The 18,140-nt window shown below is 47.0% G+C and overlaps 1 protein-coding gene across 1 annotated transcript in view; it reads right to left on the bottom strand.

The window, feature by feature from the left end:
* The window catches only part of wds (WD repeat-containing protein wds), a 107,742-nt gene that overhangs the window by 72,899 nt on the left and 16,703 nt on the right, over positions 1-18,140 (bottom strand). Inside the window, exon 4 of the mRNA XM_055063838.2 lies at positions 3,165-3,238. Within this exon, the coding sequence (XP_054919813.1) occupies positions 3,165-3,238 (74 nt within the window). The remainder of the gene's footprint in view (positions 1-3,164; positions 3,239-18,140) is intronic.

The following is an 18,140-nucleotide window of genomic DNA, read 5'->3' as shown; positions in this document are numbered from 1 at the left end:
ACGACACACTGATTCTGACCAATATAGCAGCACAGTGAAGTTTTTGGAATAGTTTTTCAATGTAGAGGCAAAAGCCAAATAAGCCACAATGTTCAACATTTTTTGTTTGAGTATAAATGGACGATTAACTCCAAGTATAACTTGGACAATTAACAATTGGTCAACCTGTTTTTCTTGTTAATGCAATAATGAGAGGCTTTAGTTTCATCCCACCCATATGAGACTCCAATGATTAGTGTGTCACATGAGAGCTTAACTTTAGTGTCTTTAGCCCTTTCCGTGGTCTGCCATAATTGCTCTCTAATATGCTGAACTTTTTTTTTTTTTTAATCCTAAAGTGCATTGATGTTCAATTTATGGGAGGCTTTCGGTACATATACCCTTGGTACAGATATCCTTCAACAACCCAGAAGTTTAATAACAGGTCACAGTTTAGTCACAGAAAGCTGTCACAGTTTAACAGGCCACAGCTTTCTGACCCAGTCTGAATTCTTTTCAATACCATTTACTGATAAGCAATTTCATAGTGCTGGCTCATTAAGACTGCATATCCTATTGTTTCCAAGATGTGATGGTGAAGAAAGTAGTAGGGTTGTCTCAATCTCTGCCATTCAATACTGACTGCTTGGGAGACATCAGCCGGCATTTTGCTGTGGCTCGCTAGAAAGCCGTGCAGCACCTCCGTAGGATTGGCTTCGAAGCACTTGATAGTACACAGTGGTCACCACTTGGGCCCTGTAGGATAACTTTTCCAGCATGACAGAGATCATGGAAGGACCATTAAAGGCTGCGCGTGCATACAGGCATAGCTGCGCAGGCCCAGAGCCCCGATTAAAAATTATCTTGGCAAATCGTTTGCCCAATACTACCTTTTACGTTCTTATGTTGGCATCCTTCTTTGGCGCATTTCCAAGTCATTGCTTGCGAAGGGTCACCTGCAAATCTGATACTCCAGCCACGATTATATCACTTCTACTGTCATAAAACTACCCATATCGAGAATGACGAAGGACATTTCCAGGCTGCTGGGAAGAGTATTGCGGGAACCGGCCACGCAGGGAGCTGTTACAGTGTGCACTACTACGATTAATTGCACCAACTGGTTTCCAACGGCCAAACCAATGGGGTCCTCAGCCATGCTCGCAGTTCCCGACGTCTCATGCCTTGGTAAGCACTTGGCCTGCATTGTGCTTGGCCGAGGACAGTGCACAAAAAGCACAATCCAAGGTCCTGTAGCAAGTGTGGAATACCGCAATGTTGTCACGACGGCACTCTATAAAAAATTCAATGCTTGCATGTAATCCTACATTTGTAAGTGTTTCCACTAAGGGTAATTACAGTCGAACCCAGTTATAATGATACTGGTTTTAGAAACATATCGGTTATAACAATGAGAAGCTGCTGCACCATCAACTTTTGTACGTTTTCTATGGGGAAATAACCCGTTTACTACAATGGCCCCATGCGGCATAATCGGTTATAATGAAGTCTGGATGCTGGGTCACCGTGCCAAAAGGTAATAGAATGCGAAATCCTTGAAAAGAAAAATTCGAGCCGCTGCACCCTCACCCGCCGCCCCAACAGCCACCGTGTGTTCACAGAATGAACCTGTTTTGCAGCCTTTTCTGCATCACGGACGATCACAAATACGGACTATCACAACCGACAGTTTTGACAATCATCCACTCGGCAGAGATGTTTCACAAATAAAACTGCTCGGTAGACAACAGGAGCAAGCGCGTTCAACAAGGTGCCCTTAAGGAGATGAAAGAGGGCCTCTACAAGCGGTTTCTCAGTCCCCGTCCCTTGAACTTGCCCATCAGTGGGCCAATTCTGGCCACAAAGGCAAAGCAGTTTGCTTTACTCATCAACAATGTGGATTTCCAGCCAGGTGGCGGCTGGGTACAGCACTTCAGAGAGAAGCACGGCATTGTTTACTAAGTCATCACCTGTTTACTAAGTCATCACTTGATGTAGAGGCAAAGCATAAGTGGGTGGAGGAAACGTTGACCCACACCCTCGACAACTACGCTGACACCAACGTATATAATAGCGATGAAACAGGAATGTTCTTCCAGATGTTTCCATCCAAGGCGCATGCAGTCAAAGGAGACACGTCTAAGGGCGGCAAAAACAGCAAGCTGTTCTTGTGTGCCAACATAGGCGGAAACGACAAGTGCCCTGCATTTGTCATTGGGAAATAAAGAAATCCCCACTACTTCCATGGTGCTGCCACAATACTGGTGAACTACCGTAGCAACCGCAAGGCATGGATGACGCAATAATTTTTTCGTGATTGGCTCCTGGAGTTCAATCAACGTATCGAGTGATCTAAGAGGAAGGTGACGCTCATCGTAGACAATTGTAATGCCCACGACTCCATGCCAAAGCTCTTAAGCGTGGAAGTATTTTTTTCCTGCCGCTGAATACGACGGCAGGCTTGCAGCCCAAGGACGCCAGCGTGATCGCCAATTTTAAGGTCACGTATCGTCATTGCGTCATGAACAAGTTAGTCTTGTTGATGGACATGGCCACATGGACAAGGAGGGAGCAACAGTTGGTGCAAGGTACGAAGTAAGTGCTTCTACGGTGCGGAACTGCTTTAGGAAAGCATGCTTTGTCCAAGGCAGCAGTGAGTTACACATATCCTGCAAAGCTCCCACCGACAAAGGGATGCCTGATCAGAGCGCACAGGAAGCAGAGTTAAACGGTTAAACAAGTGAACACAATCAGCAGCCGGATGGAGGAAGGTGATGGGGAGGGGCACTAGCCTCCCCGCCATTATAGTTTTCTCGCAGCAGCTCTGCCATCCCCTATTTTGCTTTTCTTAGTGCAACCCAGTGATAACAATTATAGGTTATAACAATGGAATTTTCGTGTTATAAGTGGGTTCGACTGCATTAAGGAAGCGAAGTGAACATTTAGCCTGCGCTAACTGCTCACATATATGATTCACATGATGACATTGTCTCAAGACAGACACTGAGACACTGTCCACTGAGCTCAAGCTGAGTGAGCTTGAGCTCAGTGGACAGATTGGGAACCTCATAGCCAGTGTACTCAGCAAGCCAAAAATCCAACAGAATTTCAAAAAGCAAGGACAGACCATAGTTACAGATACCCAGCACTCGCCGATTACAAGGCACAATCAGAGGAGAACTCACCAGTTTGTGCCCCGAGATGGTCTTCTCAAACTTGCCATCATAGGCACCCCAAATCTTGATCAGCTTGTCAGCCGCTGCGCAACACATCAAAAAATACATATAAAGTGGCTCAGTCAAGAAGCACAATGCATTACTGGCAGAAAGTGCAAGACAACTGAGCATGTCACGCACCCTTCTTTGCACACAAATGACAGAAAAGAGATTCATTTGCAGCAAGTCGATTCACTGTGAGCGATTTTGGTTGCCACTGAATGGCCTGGTTAGAGTGCTTTCGTACAGAAATCACAGAAATGTAAAGCCATTTTGACAGCCTCGTTCTACTCACTTGCATCAAGCATTTGCAATTTCATCAGTTACACACAATTTCTCTGCAACACAAGTCTTGCTCATTGAGCTGCGAAAGTTGATTTAATAAATATTACACCACTCTGAGCTTATCAAGAAACACAACTTTACATGCTGTGGAGATGGATTTGCACAAGGCTGACCCTATGAGCAACGATCAGGAAAGGGCACGACGCTCCTGCACTCCACAATACACAAAGGCGGTATGGCAAGGTTCACCGACTCTTTCGACACAGCACTGAGAACTCTCCAGAATGCGATCGATAACAAACATGGGTTTATTAACCCAAGATACAACACAGTGCGACAGTCAAGGCACTTAACACTTTCCTGTCAGCGCCTATACCCATCGATAACCCCCCATCAATGATTTCTACTTCAAATTTTGCTGCACTCTAAGCACTTTCGGACAGCTTGTGCTATCCAGAGCCTTTTAGTTGGGCATGACGAGCGCTCGTAGCTTCCGACATGGCATTGATGTCGCGCACAGCTGCCCTTCGGAAACGTCGAATTTCAACGGATTTTGACGAGTCTGCATCATAATTTTTTGATGGTGGTAGCAGCACAGACTATGAAGATGATTTTGCTTCATCTGAGTTCAGCACAGATGGCAAAAGTGCGTCAAATAGCCCTGGAACATCAACAGGTATCCACCGGCAAGTTTCATCTTTTACTCCGAACAATTTCATCACTGCCGTGCTCAGATCTAGAGATATCTGCTGTGTTCTAAAGGTCATAGTTCTTATCTGTAGGGTGTCAACGTCATTTGGGCAGGATCACTTGCCAGCGGAGGCACAGAAAGTGGAGTTTTGCATGAGGAGACAGTCTCGAGTGGACCTCAGTATTGCGCTCTGCATTGGCGTGCGGTGGTTCGTAAAAGCCGCAGCACGGCTCTTACTAACCACCTTCCACAGACAGAAAGCTCATATCTGCGGGAATGTTGTATGTAGCCTTTTTGTTCAAAATATATATTTCAAATTTGTCTTGTTTTCGTGGAGCAAAGCACCATCAATGTTTTTGCAAAGTTCTATCGGTATTGCTACAAATTTGTATATTAATTTTTTTCACATTGTTAATAAATGTTTGCTTGAAAATAGTACCATTAGAAAGCACATTCCTTCTACAAATTCATACCATACATCCTAATGTCAAGCATTTGCTGTAGCAGTAAAAAAATCCTTTACTAGACTACTCAAGAACTGCCTATTCTTCCGCGGAGAGGAAAGTGTTATGGTGAAAGGCTCACTGCAAGGTTAATTGGGTAGCAGTCCAAGAGTGAGAATGAGAATTTGTGGGAGCAAAGATCCCACATAATCAGCTTGTTGCAAGCCAGTGAGCATCTACCACGGCGACGAAGCATTCAGCAGAAGAGAGCTCGGGTAGAGAGGGAGCCCGGGGGTTGCCACTCAGGAGGCCAATCGGGGTGTGTACTGGTGACATAAGCTCACGCGGTGACTTGACGCCAGAAGGGAGAAACACAGTTCGAAAGGCGTGGCTGCCATTTTGGCACTGCAGCCACCACGAAAGTCCCTGAGCTCCCTGGATTGTGCGCTGACAGGAATGGCAGACAGGGATGACTGGCAGTCAGGTTAGCAGTGGAGCGATCGCCCTCATCCAGGGGCCAGAGCATGCATGGGTGAACTGGCCGCTGTGAGTGGCAGTCCAGGCAGCAGGAGGCAAGGATCACATGAGTTCGTGGCCCCCAAGGCAGGAGTCAGCCACGGCGGCAGGACTAGGGACAGCAGGCCTTGTGGTCAGGAACAGACTAGCCGCACGGTAGAACCAGGCACAGGAAAAAGACTGGACGACACAGGTTTAAGGACAGGAAAGCCCCCTGGCAAAGCCCGCTTGCCAAGCAAGGTGCCCGCCCACCTAATTGACCACAAAGGGGTGTTTGCCAGGCTAAGGCTTGGCCCTATCCCGCAAGGGCCAATCATAGCTTCAGTGTGCACCCTCACACCATTGCTGCATTTCTCTGTTCACCAGCATGGTAGGGAGTAAAGTCCACCTACTTTTTAGTGGGAGAAAGCTGACTAGGCACATCATAAGGCAGGTCAGCGCGATAGGGTACATAGGCCGCAAGGGCCTGTCAACGCTTCAATGTGTGCCCTCGCATCGTAGTTGCATTTCTCCATTCACCTGCCCAGTAGGGAATGAAGTCCAATAGGAGTAGGAGAAAGGCTGCCTACGTGCATTCCCACAGATTGTACCAGTAGCGTCACCTGGGGCCAGCCATGTCACAGTTTGCCTGCAGTTCGTTGACCAGCTCCGTCTCTCACCAGTCGCTGCTCCTGGCAAATAAATTATTGACATACAAGACGTGAACTGGACTGCCGACTGGTCTCCCTTGGGAATTGGACAGCTCGTATACCAGAGGGGGCATTTTGGTCTCCATTCGAAATGGGCCCAACCATTTGGCCGACAGGGAAGCAGAGATGCCTTTGGCAGTGTCCCTCAAGGCATGGTTGCTTCTGAGGACGAGATTGCCAACACCATAGCACAAATCCCGATGTGACCGGTCGTATTAGGCCTTCTGTCCAGTTCGTGCTTTTACAAGGTTGGAACGGACCAGGTCAAGGTCCGCGTCTATCCGTGAGCGCAGTTCCGCCGCACAGCCAGAAAGGGCGGCTTTCATGCTGCATGCCCTGCTGCCGGTCTGCAAAACACAGTCCATGGGGTTACGCAGCTCTTTCCCGAAGTGACGAAAGCAGGCATGTACCCAGTTGAAGAGTTCACCATGAACCACAAGGAGAAGCCTATCTCATTAAGGCAGACATCCGAATCCCTATGTTGCCAGGCAAAGGCCGCGACAAGGTCTTGAGGTTCTGGTTAATCTGCCCTGTCGGGTTGGCCTGTGGGTTATACGTGGCTGTCTTGCAGTGCTTAATGCCAAAGATGGCACACACATCCGTGAACACTTTCGCCGTGAAGTAAGATGCATTGTCTGTTATCAGCTCCACTGCAAAGCCGAAGTGGTTAAACACCTCAGTCAACTTATCCCAGATTGCGTGTGCTGTTAACTTCTGAAGGGGAAAAGTTCAACCCATTTCGTGAAGTTATCTGTGACATCTAAGAAGGAAATGTAGCCTCACTGGCTTCTGGAAAAGGCTCCCATAATGTCACAGGCCTACACTTGCCAGGGTAGCTCACTGTCAATCGGCTGCATGATCCCACGGGATTTGCCCAGACGAGGCTTCACACATTGGCACACGCAGCACGAACGGGTGTAGTGAAGAGTGTCACGTTTCAGAATCCCCTCGTGATGGGCCAGGTAGCGGAGTGGCTCAACCTGTGGAAAGTCTCAAGGCCACTTACATGTCCGGCCAACCAGAAGTCGTGGAAATAGCTAAGAGTGGCTTTGCTTAGACTGCGGGGTATCACCACCTTGAACGACTCCTGGGGAGCCTCTTCAGATGGGATATGGTGCAGGAGAACTCCATTGGCATCAAGCAGATACGAATCCAACATACCCACAACAATACCAGCTGAATCACTTGGTGCCAACAGCAATATCAACTGTCTGTGCGCGCACAACGGCATTGCCCCCGGCTCCTTTTCGGAGCTAGGTTCTTTGAGCCTATCAACAATTTGTTGAGAAAATAGATCGCTCTGCTGTGCCTTTATTTAGTAGCTCTTGCCTGTTGAAAACGATACCAGCGAAAGTAATGGGGTCCAACAGGTACACATCCTCTCACGAGGCTGGCAATCCGGGGATCAGTTTGCGTCGGGGATCTCAATGTCCAAGCCATTAGTGACAGAGACTCCGGTCTCTACTGAGTGCGTCGGGTTCGCGCCTTTAAAGCCATTGGAGACCAAGGCTCTGGTCTCTACTAAGTGCGTGGGGTTCGCACCTTTCGACCATTGGAGACAGGCTCTGGTCTTCACTGAGTGCGTGGGGTTCGTGCCTTTAGAGCCATTGAAGACTGAGGCTACGGTCTCTACCAAGTGCGAGAGTTTCGCGCCTTTAGAGCCATTGGATGATGATGATATGTGGTTTTTAATGGCGCAAGGGCCAGTTATGGCCAAAGAGCGCCATGACAAATGGTAATTTAAAGGATTTATTCTGAATGGCATGGACAGTGAATTTATTATGGTAGGTGTGGCATGGCTGTATAAGGGCCTAAAAACATTCGCTGTAAATGACGTAAATATATAGCTATTAAAATAATGACACTGATTAGTTATGGACGTGGACGATGGCAGTTGTGTTTTGATAAAAAACACACGAAAACAAAACAACAGCTACACTAAAGCATCAAGACGGCCCTCGAATACAAGGGCTGGTAATCACGTATTAAAATTTCCTGGCCAAATTATTTTGAGAATGTCGGTTTCGGCTAAGAAATCAGACTATTTGCAGTTTAAAAAGCGGTTCATCACTAAGCAAAAATCCGGGGTGAAGTGGTATATTTTCCTGATATGCATAAGGGAAATACTTTTTGATGATGATGATGTTGATGATGATGTATAGGGTTTTGTGGCGCAAGGGCCAGTCATGGCCAAAGAGCGCCAAGCAATGGTGTTATATACTCTGAGAAAAATAACAACAAAGGGTATGGTGGCTGTCTATGACGAGATAGTGTCTCTGTTTCTATTGCAGGGCACTGGATAAGAACATGGAGCACTGTCAAGTTATCGCCGCACCTACTACAAGTAGAAGAATCCCCGCCAGTCAAAAGGTAGGAGCGAGTACTGTAAGTGTGCCCTATTCTTAATCGGCAAAGAAGTACTTCCTTGTACCGTGCTGTTTTCTCACTTATCCAATTCCGTAGTTTTGGTTTTATGATGTGTAACTTATTCAATGTTTGTGTATCCCACTCTGCTTGCCAATGATTCCTCAATTTACGGCGCAGAAAGGGCTTTAGGTCTGTGGCAGGAATGGAGATATTTCCATCTGTGTCGCTAAAACTCACTGACTTAGCGTTTTCGTCAGCAGCTACGTTGCCTTTTATACCTTTATGGCCAGGTACCCAGCATAGAATAATCGCTTGGTTGCACATATATGCGGAGCACAACAAGCTATACAGCTCATTAAAAACGGGATTCGTATGCTTTCGTAAGCTAATTAGGGCTCTCACGACACTTAATGAGTCTGTAAAGACAACAGCCTTAGCGACATTTCTGCGCCTTATGTTTTTAATAGCCGACCGTATAGCGTATGCTTCTGCCGTAAAGATACTGGTGTGTGGGTTTAGTAGCCCAGATGTTGAAAATGAGGGTCCGAGAGCTGCGTAAGCAACACCAGCAGGAGACTTCGAAGCATCTGTGTAATATTCGTCACAGGAATACTTCTCTTTAAGTTCAAGAAAATGTGATTGTATGTGAGCCTCAGGTGCTTGTTTCGATAATTCTAAGAAAGAGATGTCACATTGGATAGTTTGCCACTCCCAAGGCGGTGGAAGCCGAGAGGGGGCCATTAAGACATTCTCTAAAAGAGAGACCCCTGTTTTTTCTGAGTGCTTCCAACCAGAGGGACAGAGGAGGCTGGACACCTGCGTGGTTGCGGAACAGCCTGGCCGTGGAGAAGTCATGAATAATTGAATGACAGATGATCCACAGCCGATTTTACCTTCAAGGCATACGAAAGACTTAAATATGTCCTTTGGTAGTATAGGGACCATTCATTAGATTCAACGTAAAGGCTTTGCACAGGACTAGTTCTAAAGGCACCTGTTGCAAGGCGGATGCCCAAGTGGTGGACAGGATCTAGCATTTTTAGAGTACTAGGTCCAGCAGAATTAAAGACTATGGCCCCATAGTCAAGGCGTGTTAATATTAGACTTTTGTACAACTTTATTAGGCATCTCCTGTCGCTTCCCCAAGCTGTGCGTGACAGCAGCTTCAGCAGATTCATAGTCTTGAGGCACTTTGCCTTAAGATATTTCAGGTGTGGCACAAAAGTTAGCTTACTGTCTAGAAGGATCCCTAAGAATTTGTGGTCACAGCTCACAGATAACAGTTCTCCATTGAGATTGATTACGGGGTCCGCCAGTATACCTCTCTTGTTAGAGAACAGGACGCTCATACTTTTTTTTTCGGATTTAGCTTAAAACCATTTTCGTCCGCCCACTTAGACAATTTATTTATGCAAAACTGTACTTGTCGCTCACAGATACTTAGACTACATGATTTAAAGCCTATCTGGATGTCATCCACATATACAGAATAAAACACTACGTGGTATGGCAGTCTGGATAGAGTTCATTTTGACAATAAAAAGAGTGCAGCTCAGCACACCTCCTTTTCGAACACCAGCCTCTTGCGTAAATGGACGAGACAGAACGTTACCAACTCTAACATGAAACGTGCGATTGGAGAAAAAATTAAATTATGGAGTTTTACGTGCCAAAACCACTTTGATTATGAGGCATGCAGTAGTGGAGGACTGCGGAAATTTCGACCACCTGGGGTTCTTTAACGTGCACCTAAATCTAAGCACATGGGTGTTTTCGCATTTCGCCCCCATCGAAATGCGGCCGCCGTGGCCGGGATTCGATCCCGCGACTTCGTGCTCAGCAGCCCAACACCATAGCCACTGACCAACCACGGCGGGTGCGATTGGAGAGGTAACTCTGAATCAAGTATAGCAAGTTGCCTCGAACTCCCATTTCAGACAGATCACGGAGGATTCCAAAGCACCCCAGGTTGTGTCGTATACCTTCTCCATATCTAAACATACGGACAGGAAAAACTGTTTGTGGACAAAGGCATCACGGATATTTGTCTCGATGCGGACAAGGTGATCTGTTGTGGATCTACCCTCTCTAAAACCGCGCTGTAAGGGATAGAGTATCTTGTTGCTTTCAAGAAAATGGATGAGGCGACAGTTAATCATTTTCTCAAATAATTTGCATATACAACTTGTCAGAGCTATAAGTCTAACTGTTGGGTGAGGAAGGGTCCTTGCCCTCTTTGAGAATAAGGATTGCGATTGCTTCTTTCCAGACAAAGGAATGTAGCTGGCAGAGAACATGGAATTAAAGAGTGATAGTAGTGTTTTTTGGATTTCGGGGTGCAAGTGTCTGATCTCATACATTCTTCTGTCACTTCCTGGAGCGGACTTGTTACAGCCATTTAGCGCAGCCTGAAATTCTGCCATGCTAAATGGGCGGTTGTAAGGTTGGTTGCTATTTCCTTTCTGACCCAGAGGCAGTCGTCCCGCTTGTTGCCGGTATCTCAGAAATGTATCCGAATAGTGGGATGAGCTCGAAATCCTTTCAAAATGTACCCCTAGAGAGTCGGCTTGCTCAATGAGTGCGCTGTAGAATGTGGGTTCTTTCTTGTTTAGTAGACATGCACTGGAAGATAAAAGGAAGTTTTCTATTAAGCGCCCTCTCGTATCACAACGAGAACTTCCCCAGAGGGTGTTGTGTGCATTTAAATCACCTACTACAATGTAAGGTTCGGGGAGTTCTGCGATAAAGCTCTGGAATTCTGTTGTGGAAAGTTGATGGCATGGATGGATGTACAGAGAGCTGCGACTAACTTATCAAATAGCACGGCTCTGATTGCCACTGCCTCAAGGGGCGTTTGCAGATGTAAATGTTGGCAGGCGACACCATTATCAATTATAATAGCAACACCGCCTGACGAGGAGAGAGCATCACTGCGATCTTTGCGGTAAATGGCATATTGTTTGAGGAAGTTAGTATGTGAAGGATTGAGGTGTGTCTCTTGCACACACAGCACCCTTGGATTAAACTTGCGAAGGAGTTCCTTAATATCATCAAGATTGTGTATTAAACCTCTCACATTCCAATGCATTATCTGTGTGTCCATATTGGAAGTGTTTTATGGTGTGTGTCAAGAGATCAATTAGGTTGGCTCAAGAGACCTTTGAAGGCCCCTTGATGCGGGGTATTTCCTTTTTGTTGGCGCGCTCCAGGGAGCAATGCCGTTCCTTCGGCATCTGAGACGCCGGAGAAGTTTTTGTTACATCCATCGCCTCTTCAGAGGCTCTGGATGACGCCCGCTTAGCGGGCACTCTCGGAAGTTTTTCGGGCCTGTCTGCACGAGCAGTGGCCCCGGGACCGGCAGGCTCGGAGGTCTGCTGGCCCTTCGTGGTAGGGGGCGGAAGAGCAGTGGCTGCTCCCACCAGGGGGGCTGATGGCGTAACCGCCGTCACACTCCGTGTGACTTGGGCGGCCGCCGAAGGATGTAGCGCTGCCCCCCGGCGCGCCACATTGGTGTAGGAAGGGCTAGACTGGTTGTGGAGAGCGAAACGTTTACATGCCTCTGGAAAAGATAGGTTTAGTTTGACTTTCAGTTCTATTATTTGTTTCTCTTTTTTCCACGAGGGGCACGATCGCGAGTAGGCGGGGTGATCTCCTGCACAGTTGGCACAGTGGTTTGGTGAAGTACAGATGTCAGAAGAGTGTTCAGAAGAACTACACTTAGCACAAGTATCCCGCCCTCTGCAGGTTTGCGACCCATGCCCAAAACGCTGACATTTGAAGCATCGACGCGGATTTAGGATGTATGGTCCAACACGAAGCTTGCAGTAGCCGGTTTCTGTTGTTTCAGGCAGGTTGCTGGTTCCGAAAGTAATGATTATGTGTTTGGTTGGTATTTGTTTGTCATCTCGCCTTAATGTTATTCTTTGCACTTTTACTACGTTCTGGTCTTGCCATCCTTCTAGTAGTTCGCTTTCACTCAGTCCGAGAAGGTCATCTTCTGAGACGACCCTGCGCACTGTGTTCATGGATCTGTGTGGGCCCACTGAGACTGGAATTTCCCCAAATGCTACAAGTTTGGAGAGTTTGTCATATTGCGCTTTGCCACGAAGTTCGAGAAGAAGATCACCACTTCACATCTTCGTTACTTTATAGCCTGGGCCAATTACTTCAGTGAGAGATTTCGCTACAACAAATGCTGGGATCATTCTGACTGTTTTCTTATCGCTCACTATGTACAACATGGTACTTTGGAAAAGATTGTTTTGGCTGCATTAAGAAAGAATGTTTCATTGGTGTGCCCCCTCTTCAGGGGGCGATCAGGTAGCGGAGGAAAGTTGCTTGCCATATAGCATTGAAAATTTCGGCGGCGATGGCGGCCACCCACCACCGAGCCCAACAAGAGGATGCTACAAGGTTAGAAGAATACCTGCAGACGCCAGCCATACATCACCGCTATAACCTAATATACATATACCCAAGACAGGATATATTACACACGGTTAACCCTTGCCGCCAGGAAATACGGAAGTAATAAGAAGTGAAGAGAAGACAGGAAAGATGGAAAACTGGGAGAGAAAGACGAAGATTGGAGAGGAGGACAGGAAAAGGCGACTGCAGATTTCCTCCAGGTGGGTCAGTCTGAAGGTGCCGTCTATGTGAAGCCGAGGCCGAAGAGGTGTGTTGCCTCCGCCGGGGGGCCTTAAAGGTCCAAACACACAGCATCGGCTCAACCCCCAGGATCCCCCTTTCCCCAGACACGGCTGAGCCGCGCACGGCTACACGCGGGAGGGGCCAACCCTCCCGCGTGTGTTTTGCACCTTTAGAGCCACTGGAGACTGAGGCTACGGTCTCTACCGAGTGCGAGGGTTTTGCACCTTTAGAGCTATTGGAGAATGAGGCTATGGTCTCTACCGAGTGCGAGGGTTTCGCACCTTTAGGCCTATTGGAGACTGAGGCGCCTGTCTACTGAAAGCGTGGGTTTCGGGACTTTAGGGCCATTGGAGACTGAGGCTCCTGTCTCTACCGAGTGCAAGGGTTTCGCACCTTTAGAGCTATTGGAGAATGAGGCTATGGTCTCTACCGAGTGCGAGGGTTTCGCACCTTTAGGCCTATTGGAGACTGAGGCGCCTGTCTACTGAAAGCGTGGGTTTCGGGACTTTAGGGCCATTGGAGTCTGAGGCTTCGGTCTCTACCGAGTGCATGGGTTTCGAGCCATTGGAGAGTGAGGCTATGGTCTCCACTGAGTGTGAGGGTTTCACGCCTTTAGAGCTATTGGAGACTGAGGCTACGGTCTCTACCGTGTGCAAGGGTTTCGCGCCTTTGGAGACTGAAGCTATGGTCTCTACCAAGTGCGATGGTTTTGGGCCTTCAGGGCCATTGGAGACTGAGGCTCCGGTCTCTACTTGGTGTAAATGCTCACGAGAGTGGTGGACAGGAGGGTCAGACACCAAAACAGGGGCGTGCAGCAAGGCGTCGGCCACCACGTTTGAACTCCCTTTGCAGTAGCGCACAACAAAGTTGTACCATTGCAGTGTCAACATCCAGTGTGTGAGGTGGCCCGATAGTTCGCAGAAGTGCACAAGCTGAATTGTACATCTCCACAAAAAACAGCACTCCTTCGCCAAAGCAAACTTCTGGAGAGAAAAAGAAAAGGGGACCACGTGTTGGTTAGTCCGTCCAACGTTCGCCCTATCTTAAGGGCCCAGTAAACGGAATGGAGGAGAGCTGGGTTGCCACTCAGACAGGTGCATAAGGCCTCACACAATCTGCAAACAAATAAGTCAGCAGAGCTGGGCAGCTCACGCACATAAAAAATACCGCTCAGCTGTGCATGAGGCAAGCGGCAGGTGAAAAGTGCGGCGACAGTGTGGGTTGAGCAAGATGGCTTGCACTCAACATTGTCTACCAGCTGTGCTTGGGACAAGAAGAGCGGTTTTGCCTCAACAGCAAGGCAGGAAGGCTCAGCTGCAGTACACCGAACATCTAACTGCACTCTAGACAAAGACAGATCAGCAAGCATATGCGCACCAGCATCTAAGCAGGGTGGCTCTGATGTGGCACCTCGGACACCGAACTGCACAAATCTCCTAAACATGATGGCTCCAGTGCGATGTGAGGGACACTGGCCTGTGCTCGGGGCAAGGCCCACAAACGAACCGGCAGAGCAGGGTGGCTCCAATGTGGCACATGGCAGAGCGAACGACACTCGGGATAAAGCGAGGCCAACGAGCGTATTCACTCCAGCATCTATGCGGGGTGGCTCCGATGTGGCACGTTGGGCACGACTGCACTCGGGACAAAGAGGAACAAGTGTGTGGAGACGGCACGTCAGGGAGGTTAGTAGGCAACCCGCACATCTCAAACAGCCAAGAAAACTCATTACTGGCATGGCTATACGACTAATGTACACATCCGAGTGGTCGACATCACCTAAAGCGCTCCAAGGAAGGCAACGCTCATGGTGGCCTAAAGCAGAGGGTCGCAAAGGCGAACCTACCTCGTGCTCTCAGGGTCGTTTGCTTCGAAGGACAAGTCCATAGCCAGGGGGTATAGCAAGAATGAGGGCCGTGAAAGGGTTTGCTTTAATGCCATGTTGAAACCGAGTTAGGTGCTAGTTATGCTGAGAGGCAGCACAGTGCGACAGTCACAGCACTTACGGGCAAAGGCTCACTGCAAGACAGAGTTTGCGCATACGCTGCACCAGGATTAATAGGGTAGCAGTCCAAGCACGAAAATGAGAAGTCGTTGGAGCAAAGGTGCCACATAACCAACTCATTGCAGGTCTGTGAGCATCTGCCACGGTGACAAAGCCCTGAGCACAAGAGAACTCGGGTGGAGAGGGCACCCGAGAGCCACCACTTGGGAGGTGAATCGGGGCGCATCCCGGCGACTCAATACAGGGAGGGAGAAATACGGTTTGTGCGGGAAATTAGTTCCGGCACGCTATCCATGTCCGTGATGTTGCCACTGGAGCAGTGGTTCCCTCAGGCTAAACAACATACATGCACGAGCTGGGGGACAAGGCGCGAGAATGCACCTTGATCCCCACAATGCACACAACAGTTTTCACACATTCAAGGTAGAGTGAAATGGCCACTGTGATAACAGAATGTTTGACAGTGCTAACGTAGACAAAGACCGGTGAAGATGAAAACAAATGCTGACTTCCAATTAATTTTAATTTTCATGAAAGAGCACACATATACCTTGGTATTTGTAGCCTCTTTCGCTGTCTACGTTCACGCTGTCAAATATCATGGAACAACACCACCTAGCCAGGTCGTTGTGTACCTTACTATGACAACACAGACTGCATATTGCTCGTGTAATCAAGACAACCAAGGCACTTGAACAATGACATGCATAATAAGGTAGTGTGCAGGCACAGGTGGGGCTGGGGTAGATCACGCAGTAATGATCATGAGCAAGCTTGTCAAAGATTGCAAAATATTGCAACATGCTAGGGCACTAAAGGCACTAGACACACTAAAGGCAAATAATAAGTCAAGCTAAAATGATTAGTGCTCGAGAATCTCTAAGGCGCCAATATTATCGCGGACAGAGCCTTAATAATCGAGAAATTGACCTAAATGCAGGACATGAACAGAGACTTCCCCGGGACATTCAAGTACTTGCCTGATGACGAAAGCACTCCTCAGTCAAATTCTGTCACTAGTACTCAACCACTCGTAGCAAAAAACATCCTTGCGGTGTATTATAAGATGAAATAAAATGCTACTTGTTCAGCTCTATTTCATTTTTAGAAAAATGAAAAACCGCGCCTGCCCACGTTTTCGTGTTTCACAGTACTTTCACCATCGCGTAGTGCTGCGCTGGTTTTGCTGGCTCGCGAAACTGGCACAAACTGCAATTAGCAGAGAATTCAACTTCCATGTGATCTCTCGGGATGCCCAAACGGTCGATCTATATAGTTGTTCTGTGGGTCTATGCCATTTGACCAAAAAGCAGCTGCAGCGGCGAATCCACCGCTCTGTCTTGGTACCGCTGTCAATCGGGCGCCGTTTCACTCACTGACAGCAGCAAAGAGTGGTGATGACGTATGCAACGTCACCACTCCTCTGGTTGGGCGATGGGAAGTTTGAATTGCAGTAAAGGTATTCGGACCCTTAAAATGCAATTTTCTCATAAACTAAGTTTTTTCTTGGCACGAAACAAGCATTGCGAAGTTTCTGGAGTGGTATTTGAACAGACCACGTCAACTTAGTATTTGCCTTTAGTGTCCCTTTAAGTGATGTGCTTCACGACGAAGGGTGCAATGATAATGAGACAATCTATTCAATGATCAAAATATGACAGCTATCATTACAAACACATGGCCAAGGCAGCAGACAGCTAACCATGTTACAAAAAGTCAACTGTACACTGCAAAAGTGAATCAGCATTTCAAACTGATAGCCACCCTTATCACCAGTGCCTCACAACAAGCATTACAGACCTCTCAATTCACCAACAACACTACCAGCACATGTCATCAGCATTACCTGTTGCCACCTCAGAAGTACAGGTAAAACCTCATTAATGAAACTGCAACATGCTGTTAAAATATGCAGTTCAACAATTGTAGATGTGGCACATTCTTTGAGCAAAGCCTAGGGTAATAACATTTTTACCCAACGCAACATCACGAGACAATTGAAATTTTTGAAATGAGTTTATAAAGCAATATCAACCACTAATAAGTACATGTTTACAGACTGCACTTATAACAAATAAGCAGCCGAGTCCAGAGGAGGAATTCTAGAGTGCTCTCCCCCTTTTGGACATGCCCGAACAGCCGCAGGCCCACTGTTGTTCAAAACAGTGTAGGACAGGGCCTGGGTCACACACAAAAGTACAAATGACGCAGGATCTCGTTTTGTCAACCTTTGACCATCACGCGCTATTCTACTAGTGGGCACGTGGTCCAGGAGGATACCATAGGAGCCAACTATACCATGTCAAAATGTGCTTTAACTTTCTTAAAACGAGGGAAGGTGAGATAATTAGGAGATTATTTTGATTGCTTTAACCACAGAGTCATACATTTGAAAATCACTCTATATGTAATTATTCTAATTAACTTTTTATCCAAAAGAGTCATGCAACTGATCCAAGTAGAAGACCAAGTCCACCATCCAATGAGCTTATAACCATTTCCAGAAATGCAAGATGTAGACACTGCTAATTTTTACAGCACATTGAATTCCGGCTAATTTCACACAGAAATTAATTTAATTAAATTACGGGGTTTTACATGCCAAAACCACAATCTAATTATGAGGCACGCTGTAGTGGGGGCTCCGAAAATTTGGACCACCTGGTGTTCTTTAACGTGCACCTAAATCTAAGTACATGGGTGTTTTCACATTTTATTAATTTATCTATACTGTAGGTCTTCTGCAGACCCATACAGGTAGCGGGCACACAACATCACAGGCACCTAATAAGATACAAGTTCCAAGAAAAACAAAAAGGGATGATATGAGGAAGACTGGAACTTTTTCTATAGCAAGTACATCAATAGTATATTACTTAGATAATTAACCTTCGTGTACACGAGAAAAAACAAATCTACCATTAGAAACTGCATGCTACACATGAGAAAAGAGATGTACAAACAAAAACAGTAAAACAGAACACTACGAGATACTTTCTGCAGTTTTACAACAAGAAAAGTTGCTGTACAGGATCCATTAGCTGCTCCACAAATGCACAAAATCGATCTAGATTTGGATTATTTACAGCTTCGCTCGGTATCACGTTCCAAGCGTTCACAGCACGAGGGAAATAGGAATATTTAAACATATTGCAATGCACACTGAATGGTTGGATGCATTTATCATGGTTTGTACTACTAGAGCGACAGCCAGGCAGATGAATATATGTCTTAAATGATTTTAATGTGACCGTAAAAGAGAAGATAAAAAACTTCATAGAAGCAACATGACACCGGCAA

The sequence above is a fragment of the Dermacentor andersoni genome, chromosome 1, assembly GCF_023375885.2.
Source record: "Dermacentor andersoni chromosome 1, qqDerAnde1_hic_scaffold, whole genome shotgun sequence".
In the NCBI taxonomy this organism is placed as follows: Eukaryota; Metazoa; Arthropoda; class Arachnida; order Ixodida; family Ixodidae; genus Dermacentor; species Dermacentor andersoni.
The sequence above is the reverse complement of the archived record's forward strand: the minus strand, read 5'-3'. Positions and strand labels throughout refer to the sequence as shown.